The sequence below is a fragment of the Artemia sp. Qi Xiang Cuo genome, chromosome 16 (assembly GCF_049724085.1).
Source record: "Artemia sp. Qi Xiang Cuo chromosome 16, ASM4972408v1, whole genome shotgun sequence".
In the NCBI taxonomy this organism is placed as follows: domain Eukaryota; kingdom Metazoa; phylum Arthropoda; class Branchiopoda; order Anostraca; family Artemiidae; genus Artemia; species Artemia sp. Qi Xiang Cuo.
In genome coordinates, this window is record NC_142809.1 from 52,442,141 (window position 1) to 52,464,652 (window position 22,512).

The following is a 22,512-nucleotide window of genomic DNA, read 5'->3' on the forward strand; positions in this document are numbered from 1 at the left end:
AGATCCTTTCTTGAATATCAAAGTAATTATGGCTGTCTGCAAATCTGCAGGTAGGCTACTAGTCTGAAGAGACAGCTTGAATAGCAAACAGAGTGGCTCAGCTACTATATCTGCAAGTTCTTTAAGAAGCCTGGGGTGCATATCATCTGGGCCTTTAGCTTTATTGAGATCTACTTTACTCAGCCTTTTCTTAATCTTGTCCACTGTGATGTAAATTTTTGGCATAAGGTGCTCAACCACCCTGGGGGCAGGGCATGGTGGCTTGTCAGTGGGGTCCACTGAGAAATTGGATGCAAATGTGCTGTTCAGCAAATTGGCAATATCCTCTGGATCTTCCAGAGGAAGATCCAGATTATATTTGGATTATATTTGGAAAAACCTTCTTCTTACAATTTATAGCCCTTTTAATGGGCTGGTTCAGGTGTGGCAGTGTTTTTGTTGCCTTCACAAATGAACATGAAGTACATTTCCTCTCAGCTTGGAGCAGAGTATTCTTAAAATTTTGCCAGGCTAGCTCAATGTCTCCCTTGACAATCACTTGGTCAATATGCATATCACTTCTATTACAAACTCTATTTCTAACCCCTTAAAGAAACCCTAAAAGCAGATTTATCCTACCAGATATCCTCCTTATTAACATCTGCCTTCTCTCCTTTTACAAAAGAATCAGATTTGTCATTTTAACCAATAAAACGCACTAACACAACCATGATTCCCAGACAGAACACTAAATCAGAGCTATTCAAAAAAAGGAGGGCTGCCCTGGGTGCTGTGGCTAGGATTTTGGCTTGACTTAATTTTGGTAAAATTCTAGTTTAGATAGCCTACTTTTTGCTATCTTGGAAAGGGGTCAGGCTAGAAAGATAAAACTCTCAGTGATGAATCCAAAGCCAAAAAAAATAATCTGGCAAGGTATTGCCAAGCTTCTATTATAACTCTCTTCTGATTTCTAAGTCTTAGAAATTTGCTTACTTTACAGATCTATTATTTTCCTACTGGACCAACTGGAATTTTGACAAAACAACATTTTACCTTGATTTTCAGTTTCTTTGTCTCTGCTTTTAGTTTTGAAAATACAATTCCTGTTATTTGAGTATAATTTTAAGCCATATTAATAGTTTTTTTTTCTAATTTTTAGACATCTCTTTTTTATTGGCTATAGTTTTGGAAAACACAATTCCAATTATTTCAGCAAGATTTTAAGCCATATAAAGACCTTTTCCAAAATTCCAGAAATTGATTTTAAAATCTTTGAAACTTAGATTGAGCAAAAGCTCAAGATGCTTTCCTTCTACCTCATTTTAAGCAGTGCCTCTATATTTCAAGGTTTCACTTTCATAACACAAATATTGTAAAATGTCATCAGGGGTCAATCTCCTTTGGAGGGGAAATGGTTGGAGATGTATGCTTCAAAGCGGGATCATTGAGGTTTTTTGTTTAGTTCTGAGAGTTTCATTCACATTCTTCTTTTCACAAAGCCCCTTATCTAGAATTTTACCTTGTAAAGAGACAGAACCAATGGTAAACTTGTAGTGGCTGACCACATGATAATGAAATAAAACAGAGTTAATTTAGATTTTTTTTTCTGCTACTTTGCTAGGTAGAAGGTGAACAGATCACTTGATGTATCTTTAGGTAAAATTTCAATGGTTGACCACTTCTAATGGAAATTGGTTTTTTGTAATCAATGTAGTATAATTCGATTTGCTATTTTATGTTCATTTCCAGAGTGTTCCCTCTGAAAAAAGGCTTGCTCAGGAAAATGAATGCATTAAGTGACTAAGGCAATCACATCAGCAGAAAAATTCGATTTTTTGGGTATATATTTCAATTGGTAAAAAATATAGAAAAGCAGATGAAGATTTGCTAGATGTTTTCCAGAGAAATTGTATACAGATTATTCTGGGTACCTGGCTGACTGACCATGTTTAAAACAGTAGGCTGTATGAAAAATATGGTTCAATCCTGCTTTCTAGGGCTATAATGAAAGAAAGGTTGAGATAGTTAGGGCCGGTTCTGTGGATGAAGGATAACAGATTACCAAAGACTGTCCTTTTTGGCAACTGTCTAGGGCTAAACAGAAAGCAGGTTGTCCTGATCTGGAATGAGAGGTTGTCATAAAGAAAGATTTAAAGGAAATGAGAACTTCCTGGGAGGGTGTAAAGAGAGAGACTTTGACTAGATTGGGATGGAAGAGGAGCGTGTACAGCTGTGTTGGCCTCACAGCTGTGTTGGCGTGTACAGCTGTGTTTTTTGCACTACTTGCTTTTTTGGCCACCAGGGTCTTGCTTTGAGGGGTCATGACAAATCAGAAACATCTGCAAACCTGGTTAACTTGGTTTAATTGATGGAGGAAATGTCTAAAGGCAACGAAAATCTGAAAGCCCAGTTACAGCACTGATATGGTCGCTATTGCAGTCATCAGTACCAAAATGATGCAGTTAAACTGATAGGAAATGCTTTGCGCTATGACTATATTCAGAATTAAAATCGGCTATTTACTTTGCTATTCTTGTTGACAAGACAAAAGATGTTTCTAGAAAAGAACAATTAGCAATCCTACTCAGGTACATATCAAACAGAAAAGTAATGGAGCGACCAATTGGCTGCTATCACATGCACAAATTAGATGCTGAGAGCCTATCCACCTCGATTTGAGAAACTATAACTTTGTGAAGGAGGTGTGAACTGGAGGCCATGGATACAATTTCTAAGGATCTGGAAGATGCAGCTAGACGGCATAATGGTAAAATATTGTACTGGCATGTTAATAAATTGAGAGGGAGTAGTCAATCTGGACTTGGCCCAGTTAAATATAAGAATAGTGCCGTAACTACCGATAACCAAACAATTGAAGAGAGAGAGGCAAAGCCTTTTAAGAGTGTTTCTGACTGGGGTGGGGCTGCTGTGAAAGATTTGGAGGAAAATGAAGAATTGTGGGACACATAAGATGTAAAGGAATGTTTGTTCCAGAGGGGTGAAATTACGGCTGTTCTGATATAATTAAAAAATAATAAGGTCCTACGTGCGGATAGTGTGGCATATGAGTTTCTTAAATACGGTGGCTATGAAGTAAGAAATAAGTTACTGGAGATTATGAATACGATTTTTGAAGAAGGGGAAGTACCTAACAATTTTAGGAAAATTTTAATTAAACCACTGTATAAAAAGGTGATAAAAGTGAGTGTGGTAATTATCAAGGCATTAGTTTGGTCTCTGTAGGTAGCAAATTACTTAGTAATATGATACTTTTTAGGCTGAGAGACGCTGTAGACAAAGTTTTAAGAGAAGAACAGTGCAGTTTTAGAAAAGGTAGAGGATGTGTTGACCAAATTTTCAATCTTAGGTTAATAATTGAGAAGTGCTAAAAAGTGAGTGTGGTGATAAAAGTGAGTGTGGTAATTATCAAGGCATTAGTTTGGTCTCTGTAGGTAGCAAATTACTTAGTAATATGATACTTTTTAGACTGAGAGATGCTGTAGACAAAGTTTTAAGAGAAGAACAGTGCAGTTTTAGAAAAGGTAGAGGATGTGTTGACCAAATTTTCACTCTTAGGTTGATAATTGATAAGTGCTTGAGTTATCAAACAACTTTGGTCCTCAGTTTTATAGATTATAAGCAAGCGTTTGATTCTGTTGATAGAAGAGCTTTAGTAAAGGTTTTATCCTTGTATGGTATACCAGACAAATACCTTCAAGAGATTTGTGCTATATACGAAAATAACACTGCTACAGTTAAGGTAGGAAATGAGGTTAGTAGCCGGTTTCGTATTAACTCAGAATTTTAGCAGAGTTGTGGTTTATGCCCTTTATATGGATTATTTGGTTGGACTTTGTCTTAAGGAGCACAGGAAAGACAATGGGAGACCACGCAATCAAATGGGGAAGAAAAAGTTTCCTGGAATTGGTTTATGCTTATGATTTAAGCATTCTACATGAAAGTTTGAGCAAAATGAATGAATTTTTAGAGGTTTTGCGAGTTCAGGGTGCTAGAGTCAGCTTAAAAATTAATGTTAAGAAGACTAAGTCACTAAGGCTAGGAATAAGTGAAGATAAAAAGTTGACTTTGGGTAATGAAAAGATTGATCAGGTGGGCAGCTTCACTTACCTTGGTAGTATTACTAGTAAAGATGGTGGGATCAGTGAAGATGTTAAAAGTAGAATAGCCAAGGTTCGGGGTGTTTTTTCACAGTTAAAAAAAAGTTTGGAAGAATAGGAAGATATGTCTGCAAAGCAAGATTAGAGTATTATAAGCTACAGTGATGACAGTGTCATATTTGGCTCTGAAGCATGGGCGCTCTGAAAAGCAGATGAATATTTACTTTATGTTTTCCAGAGAAATTGCTTAAGGATTGTTCTCGGTACCTGGCTGACTGACTGTGTTTCAAACAATTGGCTGTACAAAAAGTGCGGTTCAATACCGCTCTCTAGGGCTATAATGAAAGAGAGGTTGAGGTGTCTAGGGCACGTTGTGCAGATGAAGGATGACAGGTTGCCGAAGATTGTTCTTTTTAGCCAACCATCTAGGGCTAAATGGAAAGCAGATTATCCTCGTCTGGGGTGGGAAGACGTCATAAAGAAATATTTAAAAGAAATGGGAACTTTGTGGGAGGGTGTAAAAGGCTTTGAATAGATTGCAATGGAGGAGGAGCATGCGTAGCTGTGTTGACCTCAGGCGGCTTGGTGCTGTGGTGAGGCGTTAGTAGTAGTAGTAGTATAGAAAAGTATGGTGTAGATTTGATGCGGTGTATTGCCCAATGTTATTACGGCACATCCGTTATGAGTGAAGAATTTAACAGAGTTAAAGCAAAGTTTAGGGAGAAGGTACCTCATGCAGTTTATATACACTGTCACGCCCACAGATTAAACCTTGGATTTGACAGACTGCCTAAAAAATATTAGCAAACTTTCAGAATTTTTCTCTGTGCGGCAAAGACTTTACATATTTATATCATGCAGCAATACTTCACACGAGCTATTTGTGGAATCCCAGTATATTAGAGGGCAAAAAGTCTTGGAGCTTGAGAGGACTGTCCAGACTCGCTGGTTTTATCCAGTCCACTCTATTCTGAAGGTGAAGGCAAGATTTGATTGTATTGTTGCTGTGCTTGCCACAGTCTCTGATAGGTCCAATGGCGAGGCAGGGTGTGAGGCAAAAGGACTACTGGACAAAATCAACTCTGCCTCTTTTGTCTCAACTTTGCACATAATGGAAAAATTATTTATCATTGTAAATTGTTTATTAGAGCAACTTTAATCCGAAAGTTTGTTGATTTATATGGCACTTGCACTGATTTCTGGGACATCTGAGACACTCCAAAAGCTCAGAAATGATAACGCATGGAACAACTTAAGCAAAAACATATCCGAATTCTTGGCTTTACACGATATCCAGGAATCGAAATCTCCACAATCTAAAATCAGTGCTCAAAACAAGAGAAGTCATGCCATTTCCATTTGTTTCAAAGACTTTCTTTCAAACTCTACAACCAGTAAACGCAATACCAGTCAGCCAGCTCAATCAGACTCCAGTAAACTTCTGTACTTTGAGGTAATAGACTGTTTCACGAATGAGATGGACCAACGTTTCATGCAAAATATGCCCCTGTTCGACGCTTTATCTGCCTTTTACTCCTCAAGTTCTTATTTTCTCGAACTTTCGAAAGTGGAAAGGTTTGTGTGTCATTATCAAGGGATTCTAAATGTCAATGACCATGCCATAGAATCCCAGCTTTCTCTTGCAAAGCTGCATCTGTCAAAAAGTTATATTTCAAAGGTGGATCTTCTTCAAGCTATCGAAATCTTATCCGACCTCCCAGTTGCCTATTCTGCAGTGCTAAAACTGATTAAGCTAGTTGCTACTTTGCCTGTGACCACTGCCAGCAATGAACGATTCTTCTCGGCATTAGGGTGTGTGAAGGACTATCTGCAGTCGACGATGGGAAACGACAGACTCAGTGATCTCGTGATAATGGCTATTGAAAAGCAGGAGATAAAGAAACTGGGTTTGGATAGATTAATAGACGATTTTGCCAAGCAGCGAAGTCGCCGCTACCCTCTGTTTTAGGTATATTTGCTCAATGTTTTTTTTTGGAAACTTCATTAAAAAAAATCGAAAAAAATCCTTGCCCCCCCCCCCTACGTTTTCGTGAATTGGCGCCACTGGGTGGCTTGGTGCTGCAGTGAGTTTTTAGTAGTTGTAGTACAGAGAAACTGGATTGTTGATAATGATACAGAAGGGGCAAACAGTCATAGTTTATCCTTAAAAGACAGGGCCTCTTTTAATAGATCTTTCTACAAATTCTTAATTTGGCTATTGTTTTCTGGAAAAAATCATAAACTGGATAGAACGTACTACTACTACTACTACTAACAACAACTCACCACAGCACCAAGCCAAAACAGCAACGCATGCTCCTCCTCCATCCTAATCTATTCAAAGCCTCGCTTTTTACACACCCCCAGGGAGTTCCCATTTCCTTAAAATCTTTCTTTATGACATCCTCTCACCCCAGATGAGGATGACCTGCTTTCTATTTAGCCCTAGACAGTTGGCCGAAAAGGACAATCTTCGGCAATATGTCATCCTTCATCTGCACAAGGTGCCCTAGCCATCTCAGCCTTTCTTTCATTATAGCACTAGAAAGCGGGATTGAACCACATTTTTCGTACAGCCTACTGTTTGAAATACAGTCAGTTAGCCGGGTACCCAGAACAATCCATAAGCAATTTCTCTGGAAAACATCTAGCAAATCTTCATCTGGTTTTCAGAGCACCCATGCTTCAGTGCCACATTTGACCACTGCCATCACTGTAGCTTCTAATATTCTAATCTTGATTTGTAGACTTATCTTTCTATTCTTCCAAACTTTTTTTGACTGTGAAAAAACGCCCTGAACCTTGGCTATTCGACTTTTAACATCTTCACTGCTCCCACCAAGCTTTGAAATTACCTCAGTTCCCATATACTACATTTTGCAGAATAAGGCAGCGGTTATGTGTATTGTGAACAGTTTTTTTTTTTCAAGCCTGTTTGATGAAAAATGGAAATTTACATGCATTGAAACCTTCCAGTGCATGCAAGAAAACATGCTCAGGAATCGGATTAAAAACTGTTAAAAACTAGGCTGTATTGACAAATTATTTATTACTTTAGGCCAAGTTCTAACCTGAAAGACCTGGCAAAATGGTACCAGAATCAATGGTTTTCGAAATTAAAATGAAAGTCTTCAGTTCAAACTGCAAGTATCATGAAATTTAGAATTTTGGGGTAAATAAACATAAGCTTAGTTTCCTTAATTTTTCCTGCCTGTTCTTCATATAATATATATTTGTATTTGTGTATATATATTATATAGTATTTTTTTCAGTTTTATCCGATTTTTCTTTAGGCTAGCAATAGCCTAGCCAAAATTTCAGAAGCAACAAGGTGGATTGAAAACTTATCTTCTCTAAGATTAATCAAAAAGACTTTTTGCACAAAATAAGTTTTTCAGAAAAAAGTAAAGAACTCCATTAAACCAAAAATGAACAAAATAGATTCAAATAATCTACCAAGCATACAACTACCACAAATCAGTATCAATAAATAAATGAAACCGAAAACAAACAGAAATTAAAATAAGTCAAGCTTAAAACGAGCAGAAATTAATCTGAGTAGGGTTCTAAACCCTATGCTTTCTAAAAGCCAGAATATAATTTGTACTTTACTGAAAAAATTCTTTTAAATGTTATAACTTTAAGAAATCAAAAATTAATTAAGATTTCAAGGAATAAATATCAGCATATGCATATTAAACTGACAATGCACATTTTTTCAGTAAATTCATTTGCATTTTTTTCTTATAATCAGTGGCCTGAAGACTGGGGTGGTGGGGTGTACTGACCGAAGGCACACTTTCCAGAACTTTCAAAAACGAGGAACGAATTGGGTACATCCTAACTATTGTTGAATGGACTTTGGAACATGATGGACGTGTCAGAGTTTTCAGCTGTCCTCCAATCAATTTTTACTATTAAAAAGGGAACTAGACATTTCAATTTCCAATCGATTGAGCCCTTTTTGAAGTTTCTACGACAATGCTTTCTATAAAAGCCTTATATGCCCCCAGGGCGTAACTTACAACCCTTGTCTTAAGGGCTGGGGGGGGGGGGCGGGGGTCATCCTCAAAAACATAATTTCCAGAACTTTCAACTACGTTGAACAAAATGAGTATCTCAAAATTTTGAATGGATGTGTGTGGGGAAAAAGTGGGCTTGAGAAGGGGGTTAGTTGCCCTCCAATCACTTTTGACTATTAAAAAGGGCACCAGCCCTTTGAATTTCCAATCAAATGAGCCCTTTTTGAAGTTTCTATGACAAAGCTTTCTATAAAAACCTTATATGCCCCAGGGCATAGCTTATAACCCTTGTCCTGAGGGCTTTGGGGGGAGTATCCTCCTCAAAAACATAAAGAGCACTAGCTCTTTCATTTTCCAATCGAATCAGCCCTTTTAATACGTTGAACAAAATGGCTATCTCAAAATTTGATTAGAAGTAGTTGGGGAATGATGGACGTGGGGGGAACATTTGCCCTCTGATTACTTTCGAATAATAAAAAGGCACTAGTCCTCTCAATTTCAAATCGATTGAGCCCTTTTTGAAGCTTCTACAACAAAACTTTCTATAAAAATCTTATATGCCCCAAGGGCATAACTTATGACCCTTGTCCTGAGGGCTATTGGGGGGGGGGTGTCATCCTCAAATTTCCTGACCTTTCAACTACGTTGAACAACATCGATATATCAAAATATTGATTGGAAATGTTTGGGGTAATGATGGGCATTGAGGGGGGGGGGTGATTCTCCCTCTGATTACTTTCGACTATTAAAAAGGACAATAGGGCTCTCCAAAGAAATTATTTTGAAGTTTTTATGACGACTTAGCACTGAGGGTTGGGGGAGGGGGGTCGTTTTTCTCAAAGACATAATTTTGGGACCCTTCAACTACCTTCAACAAAATGGCTATATCAAAACGTTGATCGGAAGTGTTTGGGGAAATGATGGGCTTGAGGGGGGGGGTATTCGTCCTCCGATTTTAGTTCTAATTTCCAGAACTTTCAACTACGTGGAACAAAATGTATATGCCAAAATTTTGATTGGATGTGTTTTGGGAAATGGTGGGCGTGGAAGGGGTGTTAGTTGCCTTCTAATCACTTTCGACTATTAAATAGGGCACGAGCCATTTAAATATCCAATCGAATGAGCTCTTTTTGAAGTTTCTACGACAACGCTGTCTATAAAAACCTTACATGCCCCCAGGGCATAACTTACAACCCTTGCCCTGAGGGCTGTGGGGGTAGGGTGTCATCCTCAAAGACTTAATTTCCAGAACTTTCAACTACCTTGAACAAAATGACTATCTCAAAATTTTGATTGGATGTGTGTGGGGAAAAGGTGGGCGTGAGAGGGGGGTTAGTTGCCCTCCAATCACTTTCGACTATTAAAAAGGGCACCAGCCCTTTGAATTTCCAATCAACTGAGCCCTTTTTGAAGTTTCTACGGCAAAACTTTCTATAAAAACTTTTATGCCCCAGAGCATAACTTAAAACCCTTGTCCTTAGGGCTGTGGGGGGAGTATCCTCCTCAAAATATAAAGGGCACTAGCTCTTTCATTTTCTAATCGAATGAGCTCTTTTAATACGTTGAACAAAATGGCTATCTCAAGATTTGATTAGAAGTGGTTGGGGAAATGATGGACGTGGTTACTCGAATAATAATTTCTTCTGATTACTCTGATTACTGATTAATTTCCTCTGATCACTTTCGAATAATAAAAAAGGCACTAGTCCTCTCCATTTCCAATAAAATGAGCCCTTTTTGAAGCTTCTACGACAAAACTTTCTATGAAAACCTTATATGCCCCAAGGGCATAAATTACGACCCTTGTCCTAAGGGCTATTGGGGGGGGGGGTGTCATCCTCAAATTTCCTGACCTTTCAACTACGTTGAACAACATCGATATATCAAAATGTTGATCGGAAATGTTTGGAGAATTGATGGGCATGGGGGGGGGGGATGATTCTCCCTCTGATTACTTTCGACTATTAAAAAGGACAATAGGGCTCTCCAAAGAAATTATTTTGAAGTTTTTATGACGACTTAGCACTGAGGGTTGGAGGGGGGGGGTCGTCTTACTCAAGGCATAGTTTTGGGACCCTTCAACTACCTTCAACAAAATGGCTATATCAAAACGTTGATCGGAAGTGTTTGGGGAAAGGATGGGCTTGAGGGGGGGGGGGTATTCGTCCTCCGATTTTAGTTCTAATTTCCAGAACTTTCAACTACGTTGAACAAAATGTTTATGCGAAAATTTTGATTGGATGTGTTTTGGGAAATGGTGGGCGTGGAAGGGGTGTTAGTTGCCTTCTAATCACTTTCGACTATTAAAAAGGGCACTAGCCATTTCAATATCCAATCGAATGAGCCCTTTTTGAAGTTTCTACGACAACGCTTTCTATAAAAACCTTACATGCCCTCAGGGCATAATTTACAACCCTTGTCTTAAGGGCTGTGGGGGGAGGGTGTCATCCTCAAAGACATAATTTTCAGAACTTTCAACTACGTTGAACAAAATGACTATCTCAAAATTTTGATTGGATGTGTGGGGGGAAAAGGTGGGCTTGAGAGGGGGGATAGTTGCCCTCCAATCACTTGCGACTATTAAAAAGGGCACCAGCCCTTTGAATTTCCAATCAAATGAGTCCTTTTTGAAGTTTCTAAGGCAAAGCTTTCTATAAAAACCTTATATGCCCTAGAGCATAACTTACAACCCTTGTCCTGAGGGCTATCGGGAGAGTATCCTCCTCAAAAACATTAAGGGCACTAGCTCTTTCAATTTCCAATCGAATGAGCTCTTTTAATACGTTGAACAAAATGGCTATCTCAAAATTTGATAAGAAGTGGTTGGGGAAATGACGGACGTGGTGGGGGGGGGGGCGTTTGCCCTCTGATTACTTTCGACAAATAAAAAAGGCACTAGTCCTCTCAATTTCCAATCGACTGAGCCCTTTCTGAAGCTTCTACGACAAAATTTTCTATAAAAACCTCATATGCCCCAAGGGCATAACTTACGACCCTTGTCCTGAGGGCTATCGGGGGGAGGGGTGTCATCCTCGAATTTTCAGATCTTTCAACTACGTTGAACAACATGGATATATCAAAATGTTTATCGGAATTGTTTCGGGAAGAGATGGGCTTGGGGGGGGGATGATTCTCCCTCTGATTACTTTCGACTATGAAAAAGGACAATAGGGCTCTCCAAAGAAATCATTTTGAAGTTTTTATGACGACTTAGCACTGAGGGTTGGGGGGGGGGGTTGTCTTACTCAAAGACATAATTTTGGGACCCTTCAACTACCTTCAACAAAATGGCTATATCAAAACGTTGATCGGAAGTGTTTGGGGAAATGATAGGTTTGAGGGGGAGGGTATTCGTCCTCCGATTCCAGTTCTAATTTCAAGAACTTTCAACTACGTTGAACAAAATGTTTATCTGAAAATTTTGATTGGATGTGTTTGGAGAAATGGTGGGTGTGAGAGGGGGGTTATTTACCCTCCAATTACTTTAGACTATTAAAAAGGGCACTAGCCTTCTCAATTTCCAATTGAAGGAGCCCATTCTGAAGTTTCGACAACAACGCTATCTATAAAAATCTTATAGCCCCCAGGGCATAACTTACAACCTTTGCCATGGGGGCTTTGGGGGTCTTGTCATCCTCAAATACATAAGTTCCAGAACTTTCAACTACGTTGAACAAAATGGCTATATCTAAACTTTGATTGAATGTGTTTGGAGAAATGGTGGGTCTAAGGGGGGATTAGTTGCTCTCCATTCGCTTTCGACTATTAAAAGGGGCACTAGCCCTTTCAATTTCCAATCAAATGAGCTGGTTTTGTAGTTTTTATGACTAGACTTTCTAAAAAAAACTTATATGCCCCCTGGGCATAACTTACAATTCTTGCCCTGAGGGCTCCGAGGGGGTTGTCATCCTCAAAGACCTAATTCCCAGAATTTTCAACTATGTTGAACATAATGGATATATCAAAATTTGGATTGGATGGGTTAGGGGAAATAGTGGGCGTGAGAAGAGGCGTAGTTACCCTTCGATCACTTTCGACTATTAAAAAGGGCACTAGCCCTCTCAATTTTCAATCGAATAAGCCCTTTTTGACGTTTCTACAACATCGCTTTCTATAAAACCATATATGCCCCCAGGCAACCCTTGCCCTGACGGCGATGGGGGGGGGGGTATGTCATCCTTAAGGAACTAATTTCCAAAACTTTCAACTACGTTGAACAAAATGGCTATCTAAAAAATTTTATTAGTTGTGTTTGGGGAAAAGGTGGGCATGAGAGTGGGGTTAGTTGCCCTCAAATCACTTTCGACTATTAAAATGGGCACTAGCCCTTTGAATTTCCAATCGAGTTTCTACGACAAAGCTTTCAATGAAAACCTTATATGCCCCCAGGGCATAACTTATAACCCTAGCCCTGAAAGCTGGGGGGAGATTGTCCTGCTCGAAGACATAATTTCCAGAACTTTCAATTGCGTTGAACCCAATGGCTTTCTCAAAATTTTGATTGAATATGTTTAGGGAAATGGTGGGCGTGAAAGGGGTGTTAGTTGCCTTCCAATCACTTTCGACTATTAAAAAGGGTGCTATCCCTTTCAATTTCCAATTGACTGAGCCCTTTTTGAAGTTTCTACAACATTGCTTTCTATAAAAACCTTTTATGGCCCCAGAGCATAACTCAGAACCTTAGCACTAAGGGCTGTGGGGGGTCGGCTTACTCAAAGACTTAATTTTCGGACTCTTCAACTACCTTCAACAAAATGGCTATATCAAAACGTTGATCTGAAGTATTTGGGGAAATGATGGGCTTGAGGGGGGGGGGGTATTCTTCCTCCAATTCCAGTTCTAATTTCTAGAACTTTCAACTATGTTGAACAAAATGACTATCTGCAAATTTTGATAGGATGGGATTGGGGAAATGGTGCGTGTGAGAGGGGGGTTAGTTACCCTCCAATCACTTTCGACTATTAAAAAGGGCACTAGCCCTCTCAATTTCCAATTGAATGAGCCCCTTTTGAAGTTTCTACAACAGCGCTTCCTATAAAAAACCTTATGTGCCCCCAGGGCATAACTTACAACAGTTGCCCTGGGGGCTCTGGGGGGTTTGTCATCCTCAAATACATAATTTCCAGGATTCAACTACGTTGAACAAAATATCTATCTCTAAACTTTGATTGAATGTGTTTGGGAAAATGGTTGGTGTGAGAGGGGGGTTAGTTCCTCTCCATTCATTGTTGACTATTAAAAGGGGCACTTGCCCTTTCAATTTCCAATCAAATGAGTTTTTTTTTGAAGTTTCTATGACCAAAATGTCTATAAAAATCTTATATGCCCCCAAGGCATAACTTACAACCCTTGCCCTGAGGGCTCTGAGGGGGTTATCATCCTCAAAGACCTAATTTCCAGAACTTTCAACTATGTTGAAAAACATGAATATCTAAAAATTTTGATTGGATGTATTTGGGGAAATGGTGGGGGTGAGAGGGGGGTTAGTTGCCCTTCAATCACTTTCGACTTAAAAAGGGCACCAGCCCTTTCAATTTCCAATTGAATGAGCCCTTTTTGAAGTTTCTACAACATTGCTTTCTATAAAAGCCCTATGTGTCCCCAGGGGATAACTTACAACCCTTGTCCTGATGGCTGTGGGGGGGGGGGGGGTGTCATCCTTAAGGACATAATTTCCAAAACTTTCAACTACGTTGAACAAAATGAGTATCTAAAAATTTTGATTGGATGTGTTTGGGGAAAAGGTGGGTGTGAGAGGGGTGTTAGTTGCCTTCCAATCACTTTCGACGATTAAAAAGGATGCTAGCCATTTCAGTCTCCAATCGAATGAGCCCTTTTTGAAGTTTCTACAACAACACTTTCCATAAAAACCTTATATGCCCTCAGGTCATAACTTACAACCCTTGCCCTGAATATTTAGCACTAAATAATTCTTCATAAGTAGTTTGATTGTATGATGAGATGTGATGCATGCTCAAGTAGAGCAGTAATATTGTTATTTAATCATGCACCAAATTTTATGGGAATTAAATCATTAACAAAACTTTAAGATGCATTAGGGCAAAAATATGTTTATGAATTATGAGGCACATCCTAAATATCCAATTGTTTATTTTGACTAGTTTGCGATTAGATGCGTATTTGATTGTAGTACATGAATAATCAGAATGACAAAGAGTTTATCAAGAGCTGCATGTGGCTGCAAACCACTATTTACAGGCTGCAAACCACGTTCTGCAGCCTGTAAGCTGCAAACCACTGGCCTAGGTGCTGCCTTCCAAATTCTTACTAATTGATTATGTAGTGTAATTCTCTTTTCATTTATTTTTTGTTCTAAAAAAGTTTGTATTATTGCATAACTGTATAAATTACAAAATCTGTATTTGTAACCTACAGGTTTTGAGGAAGGAAGGATGCTTGGAACCAATATTGGAGGGTAGCCCCCCTCTGTGTACTTGTATACTCCTGTATGCTTCAAAACAAGTTCAGATTTAACTATCCCAGTGTTGCCTATTATCCTTTATTGCTGTTTATGTTCTAGGAAATGAAGCTAGCTCATCTGGACTAAATACATTCAAAACTGAAGCTTCACTTATAGATCCAGCTGTAGACATCAGCTCTGATGAAAGTGAAGCAGACATTGCACCAATGTTAGTTGATCATACATTTGTTGAAAATGCTGACTCAGATGCTGATAGCATTGATTCTGACCTGGATGACCCTTTAAGGTTAGTTGATTTATGCCTGTGTTTGAAGCTGTAACCAACAACAAATTTTAAGGAAGAGGTGGTAAAGGAGGTTGAATGGAGAGGTTGATATGGAATATGCTTTATTCCATAAAGCAGATATGATAATATTGTGTGAAAATTTTTTTCATATTTTCAAAGGCATTTAAAAATTTGTGGACAGATCATGTCTATTCATATTTTGTCATTTCTGTGCTGATTTTTTTTTTGGCAACCTAGATTAGGCTAACTTATTAGCATTTTCTTTCTTCTTTTTGTCTGTTTTCCTTCTTAACGTAAGGTATAAAACTGATGAATAAAGGTGTCATCTTTTACACCTTTACAAGATGATATTCTTGTATTCCATAAAGCAGATATGATAATATCATGTGAAAATTGTTTTCACATTTTCAAAGGCATTTAAAAATTTGTTGAGCAGCAACTGAATGAACAGACGAATTCGCCACATCAGGGTCCTTGGAGCTTCTAGCACTATAGTTTATAGTTTCACTTTTATATTCTGAATGTAAGAGGAGAGTGGCACATGGTTTCAGTGGCACATGGTTTACAGACATTCGCTTTTGTTCTTGCGTTATAACGCCAGTGCTGGAAGTTTGTTTAATATGTGAGTAATATGTGGACCTAGTGTGGGGGGATGTCTTTTCCCCAAGTATATGATTCTATAACTTTCAGAAAACAGTGTCTGTAGTCTAGCGTATATAGACAATGTAGGACCTTTTGTTTATTCATATATAATCAAGCTTGTGGGAATCTTGTAACCTGTAAGAGGGTTTGGAGGTGGCCTCCAAACCCTCTTACTCTTACAGCATTGCTCCAAAGGAGTAATGCTGAGGATTGCACTCCACTCCTTATGTAAAATAACCTTTACTTATTCAAGTTCTTTATTAATCCATAAAAAATCTTTTCACCAGACTATCAAATTAATTACCCACAGTGTGTAGGTTTATTCATTCACCAATAAATAAATAATACTATATGCAGATACTGGAATAAAAAGATGGTTCTTTAACTCTCCATACGGTAGCAAAAAACAAAGCTGCCAATAAATTCAAAATAACTAAATAAAAATAAATAAAATAAAATGAGGACTATCCACCCAGAAATTAAATTAATAATTAATATGTAACTGATTTTTTAATAAAATCTTATTATTAAAAAAGGATTTATTTAAATGTATAAATCTATGAATTTGTTCCAATTATATATAATGCTATCCAATGGTGAAAAACGGGACCTTTCAGATTTTATTAAAGCCTGACGAACTACAGAACTGCCATGGTTTGAATAAGGATGTAAAACCTGATTTTCATCCTGAGAAAATATACTAATAGAAATAATCAGGCAAAAGACATTGAACATGTTCTATCATATAAAGAACAGAATGGAAAGAAGGAAAAGATCCAGTGGAAGATTAAAATTTGATATACACTTTTTGTTGACGATTTACCAGGGTAAGAATACAGTGTAGGGAGGCAATTTTCAATATACACAGATCTTTATTTTGTTGCCTCTGAAAAGGAAGAATATGAGTTTTAAAGTATTCAAAAAAATAATGGGAAAGTAATTTATATATGAATGTACTAGAGAATGATAAAGAGATTTCAGGGCTAAAAACGGCAGAATAAATTTCCGATGATTCATCATTCCAATATTACTTGAGAGTTTCATTCGAAGATAAATTGCATGGCCTTTGCATTACAAATTTGAATCCATCATTATCCCGAAATATTTAATACTATCAAGTCTTTCAATTTCTATGGGTAGGCCCTGAATATTAATCGTCATAATTTCCGATGCTGTTCTCCCAGTACGAGAGAAGACGATGATATTTTGTATTAGCACAATTAATAGACAATTTATTTCTCGAAAACCATAAGATAAGCCTCTTTAATGCTGATTTCATCCTGAGCTTCAAATATTTAGAGTCGGGGCTGCTGATATCGCATGCCGTGTCATTGGCGAGTAATGTGTTAAGGCCAATATCTTTGATATTGTTACTGATATCATTCACACAAATAAGAAATAGCAGTGGACCCGAAATAGAGCCTTGTGGAACTCCAACTGACTGAGATTGAGATATTGATGAGGAAGAAATATTGCCTCCGTCGACATACTGATTTCGGTTTTTTAAGTACGACATTACTAAGTCATTAACTGGGCCTCTTATATTGCAGTTATCAAGTTTAGTATGCAATATTTTATGAGAAATCCTATCAAATAGCTTTTTAATGCCTATAAAAATTGTAGCAGGAATGTCACCTTCATCGAGGGCGTCATGAACAAACTGAGTCATTGCCATAACAGCATGCTCAGTAGAGTGAGACTTGTGGAACCCAAAATGCATTGGACTAAAAAATCTAGGTTTCATTAGAAAGCTGACTTATACAGTTATATAGGCAATTTTCGAGCAACTTTCCAAATGTAAACAGGATTTGAAATCGGCTGATAGTTTGTTGGGTTCTTCGGATCTCCTCCTTTATACAAAGCGATAATTCTTACAGACTTGAAACAAGAAGGAAATCTTCCGGTTTTAAAACAGAGGTTGAACACATGGGAAAGCGGGATTACAATATTTGGTGCTAGGCACTTAATCAGATCAGTAAATGACCCGTCAATCCCTTCCGAAGATCCGTTCTTTTAAAGCTTCGTTGTAAGTAATAGTTCATCTGAGGTTACAGGAGTAAGAAAAATGGAGCAATCGTGAGACGGGTTTAGATATGATTGAAAGTCCTCTCCAGTTTCATTTTCCAGATGACGGGCCTGGTCGTTTCCAGCAGTTGGCGCGGTTTCCTCGCCGATTTTTGCAAAGTGTACATTTAATGTATTGATGACTTCCACTTTCCCTGTAGTTCCATCGTAGTTCCCCATGTAGTTTCCCTGTAGTTCCCTGTTTAGTTCCATCTTCGGCTATTAATTTATCAGGAAGATCATGGGTCCTATGCTTCCTAAGCACTTGTTAATTATTTCCTACGTCTTCTTGGGAGACCCTTTAGTGTTAACAAATGCTCCAGTGCAGTGTTGTCTTTATGCTGATCTTAAAATTTTTGTATCTGCGAAATTCAGCTAAATTAACTTCAGATGGATGCATTAAGTTGACCTTATATAACAGATTCTTAGTTTTTATTAATACCAGCAATCTAGGATATATCCAAGGCTTAACCGTCTTCATGCTATTTCTTCTTGATATTTGGCGTAGAGTGAAAGCGTTATTGAAGCAAGGTTTAAACTGATTCACAAAAAATTCAGCAGCAAAATCAGGGTCCGAAGACTCTAAACAAGAAGAAAAATCACTTGAAGAAAGCAATAGGCTTACTTTAAGTCTACTTGACGAATTTTTACTAGTCACTCTTATTTTTTTTTTTTTTTTTTAGTAGGCCTATTAAACTCTGTAATTAAGTGAAGGTCAGTCACAAGCATCAAATGGCCGAGAAATCTTCAATAACCACATCACTAGAATCTAGTTCCAGATTCTTAAACAAATTATCAATAAGGGAAGAAGAACCTTTCCTTATTCTTGTTGGGACTACACAAGCTGGTAAGAGACCACCAGACAGGCAAACTGATAACAAGTCAGCCCCATCAGAAGAGATTCCCTGGAAGTTACCACTGGAATTATATAAATCAATATTAGATTCACCCATGATAACAATTTTTAGGTACTTTTCGTAGCAATAAGCATAAAATCATCAAGAAGTTCCATGAATTTTGAAGCAGGAGAACTTGGAGGCTGGTAAAATACATAACAAAATATTTCCATACCATTCGCACCTATATTAACTGCCGAAAAACTCAAACGTAGATCAGACTAATTGTTGATTTAATGAAAAAACCTTATCCCTGTCTCTTATTAATCTGATTCTTGTGAAAAAAAGGTATATTCCTGTTTGTTAATAAACATCTTCATCGAATCATTCAAAAATGTTTCACAAGAGGCGAAGAAATCTTTTCATTACAAGAAATAAACAGGGATATCTAATTAAAAATATTTAGTAGCTCGTGACAGTTCAAAAATGCTACTCTAAAACCAGCGCCTTTATTCGCGAATTTGCGAAGCATATCATCCATTATCTCGATCATGGGTGTATTCATTTATATAAAGTGACTTACCAACCATACGGAAAGTCAAAGGAGATACAAATGTAACCAGAACTTCATCTGAAAGAAACAAATATATATTATATACTTTATAACATGAAAACCTTATATAAGAAAAATCAGGAATAGTATGGCACAAAGGAAGGAGATGAAATATAAAAGTTAGGCATATTGATAAAAAAAAATTAAGAACAAACCTTAGGGGAACACTCATCATGGCATTTTACAAACGGGAATCCGAAAATAAAATATTCATAATCCTCAAACAATCATACGTTATCAACTAACTTAACAAACAAACCCACTAAACTCCAAATAAACAAAATACTTTACAAAACCTTGTAAATATAGGCTCATATCACTAATTTCTATTCAATTATTGATTAGTTCTGAGGAGCAATAATCAATCCAGACTCCTTCATCTCTTTTGCTTTAGTAAGGAATCCTGTGCGCAAAGCGTTAAGTGCTAGAGAAAGGTCCGTGAAAATTTTTACTCCAGAGCCCTTAAGCTTGGATACGTTTTGCATAATTAGATAAGCTTCAGCTTCATTCCTGAGCCTAATTAGCAAATGGACCTAAAAATTTGTGTGCAAATTTTTACTCCAGAGCCCTTAAGCTTGGATACGTTTTGCATAATTAGATAAGCTTCAGCTTCATTCCTGAGCCTAATTAGCAAATGGACATAAAAAGGCCCGTGCAAATTTTTACTCCAGAACCCTTAAGCTTGGATGCGTTTTGCATAATTAGATAAGCTTCATTCCTGAGCCTAATTAGCAAATGGACCTAAAAAGGTCCGTGCCAGATAAGCTTCAGCTTCATTCCTGAGCCTAATTAGAACTGGATTAACTGTCGGTTTACGTGACTGACTTTGATTACGGCTTCTATTCATTATATGGTCAGTTTTTCCTCCTAAGCGGTAACATTTGTTAATTGACACAGATCACGCAATTTTTAAGGTATTCTTAAGTAGATCTTTCACGTGAGCTTCAAGGGATTGATTCGGATTAATATCCGTCGGTAAGCCGTGTATGATCAATTTTGAATTTCTTTCTTTCACTTCAATTAGAAGCATTTGACGCTCGAGCAACGAGCTCTTCTGCTTTTGCTCTTCGAGTGACCGTTCTAATTCGGCTATTTTGCTATCTCTTTCTAAAGCGTCATTCTTTAACTCTTGTATTTCGGAAGACAAATTGTTTACTGCAGTTATTAAATCACCCTGCTTACTAAGTAGTCGGTCTAATTTTTCATTTTGGAGCTCAATACCTTGGTCGAACTTGGCTTGTGACACTGGAATATTCATTATTATATAATGATGTAATATATTCAATATAATATATTCATTATATATAGGATGGAACTATCTGGAGGGAATTTTGACGTGAGGAGGATTCACTTTACGTTGAATGAAATTTTTCACTGAGAAGTTTCCCATGAGGTGGGGGGAGGTATATGTCATGTAGGGTGAGCCAGATTTACCGGCGTTATTTGTAAAACGATCAGAGATTTAATAAATTTTTTTTTTTTTTAATTAAAAGAAGGAGCAACTTTAAAACTCATAACGAACATATACTCCGTAAGTGCTAACAGCTTTAGCATAAAGAGCAAGGTATTGAGAAGGGGAAACCCTTCATATACGGGATAATTTCTATTCGTTTTCAGTTTTAATGTTGCTCCTTACTTTCAGTTATAAAAACTTGTTTTTTTTATTTAATATACTTATGAGACGTAGTAGTTCTGAAGCTACTTCTGCTTTTCTTCTACTTCTTCTGAAGCTACCTATTCTGAAGTTACTACTAATTCTTTTACTAACCTTGTGAAAGTAGTTATGCCTGGTATTACGTATTTATTTGCAAATATAATAAGTGTAGGATTTCAGACAGGAGTTTTTTCTTATCCTTTAAAGGTTTCGAAAATTACTCGAAAGTTTTAAAGCTTCGGAATTCTACATAAAGGGGACGACCTCTAAATACCGCCCAATTTTAATATTGTTTGTGTAGAAAGAGTGTTATGTAATCGGATGTATAATTTTTTTTTGGAAGATCAGAAGTTTTTCAAAGCCTCAATTTGGGTTCCGAAAGGGAAACTAAACCAGGTTGTGAGTGATTTTTTGACCAAAAAGAAATTCCTGCACGCCTGTTCCTGGACATTGAAGGAGCGTTTGACTTTTTTCAATTTATCATTTGACTAAAACAATTTCTCATTCGATTTTATTTTGTAAGCTTAATAATTTGGGGGCTCATGAGTGATAGATCATATGAAAACAAAAGGAATGTAAAGAAAGTGGAGAAAGCATTAAAATACGAACTAAGGAGGTGGGAAGTAGAGGCCATGGATATCCCGAGGATCTGGAAGATGCAGCTAGACGGCATAATAGTAAAATAATACTGGCATGTTAATAAATTGAGAAGGAGTAGTCGTCTGGACTTGGCTCAGTTAAAGATAGGAACGGGGCTGCAATTAGGGATAAGGGAAGAATTAAAGAGGGATGGGAAGAACATTTTGAAAATTTGCTAAACCGAGATAGAGTTGCAGGAAAAGATATAGAGGAAAACGAAAAAGTTTGTGACACCTTGGATGTGAATAAAGATTTATTTTGTGAGGAAGAATTAGCGACAGTACTAAAATCATTAAGAAATAATAAGGCTCCAGGCGCTGATAAGGTGGTAAATGAGTTTCTTAAATATGGTGGCCCTGAGGTTAGAAAGAAATAAGTTACTGAAGATTATGAATACGTTTTTTGAAAAAGGGGGAATACCTAACGATTTTAGGAAAACCTTAATTAAGCCACTTCATAAGAAAGGTGATAAAAGTGAGTGCGGTAGTTATCGAGGCATTAGTCTGGTCTCTGTAGATAGCAAATTACTTAGTAATATGATACATTTTAGACGAGAGATGCCGTAGACAAAGTTTTAAGAGAAGAGCAGTGCGGTTTTAGAAAAGGTAGAGGATGTGTTGACCAAATTTTCACTCTTAGGCTAATAATTGAGAAGTGCCTTAGTTGTCAAACACCTTTGGTCCTTAGTTTTATAGATTATGAGCAAGCGTTCGATTCTGTTGATGCAAGAGTTTTAGCAAAGGTTTTATCCTTGTATGGTATACCAGACAAATACATTAAAGTAATTAGTGCTATCTACGAGAATAACACTGCTGCGATTAAGGTAGGAAATGAGGTTTAGCAGCTGGTTTTGTATTAAATCAGGAGTTAAGCAGGGTTGTGTTCTATCTCCCTTTATATGGATTATTTGGATGGACTTTGTCTTAAGGAGCAATTCTTAATCTTGGATCATCCTTGCGATGAAACTACCAGCTCCATTAATAAAAGCCAAACTATCGACGAGGGTAAATCGAATGAAAGCTGAGATTCCCTTTTCCCTATAGCCAAAATTTTTCACCCCGCCCAGTAACTCAAAAAACAATCAGACAACATTTGTACTCAATGCATTTTGATTTTTGGCGGACACAGGTCAAAAGTTACTTACCTCTCCATTTGGAGATGCTTTTTTGTGAAGATTAGCCTGTCCTAGTCCAGCCATGGTTCAAAAGAAACTGAAG

The 22,512-nt window shown here is 37.5% G+C and overlaps 1 protein-coding gene across 1 annotated transcript in view; it reads left to right on the forward strand.

The window, feature by feature from the left end:
* The window catches only part of LOC148943082 (KAT8 regulatory NSL complex subunit 2-like), a 45,025-nt gene that overhangs the window by 7,604 nt on the left and 14,909 nt on the right, over positions 1-22,512 (forward strand). Inside the window, exon 2 of the mRNA XM_089102633.1 lies at positions 14,661-14,847. Coding sequence (XP_088958759.1) covers positions 14,661-14,847 — 187 coding nt within the window. The remainder of the gene's footprint in view (positions 1-14,660; positions 14,848-22,512) is intronic.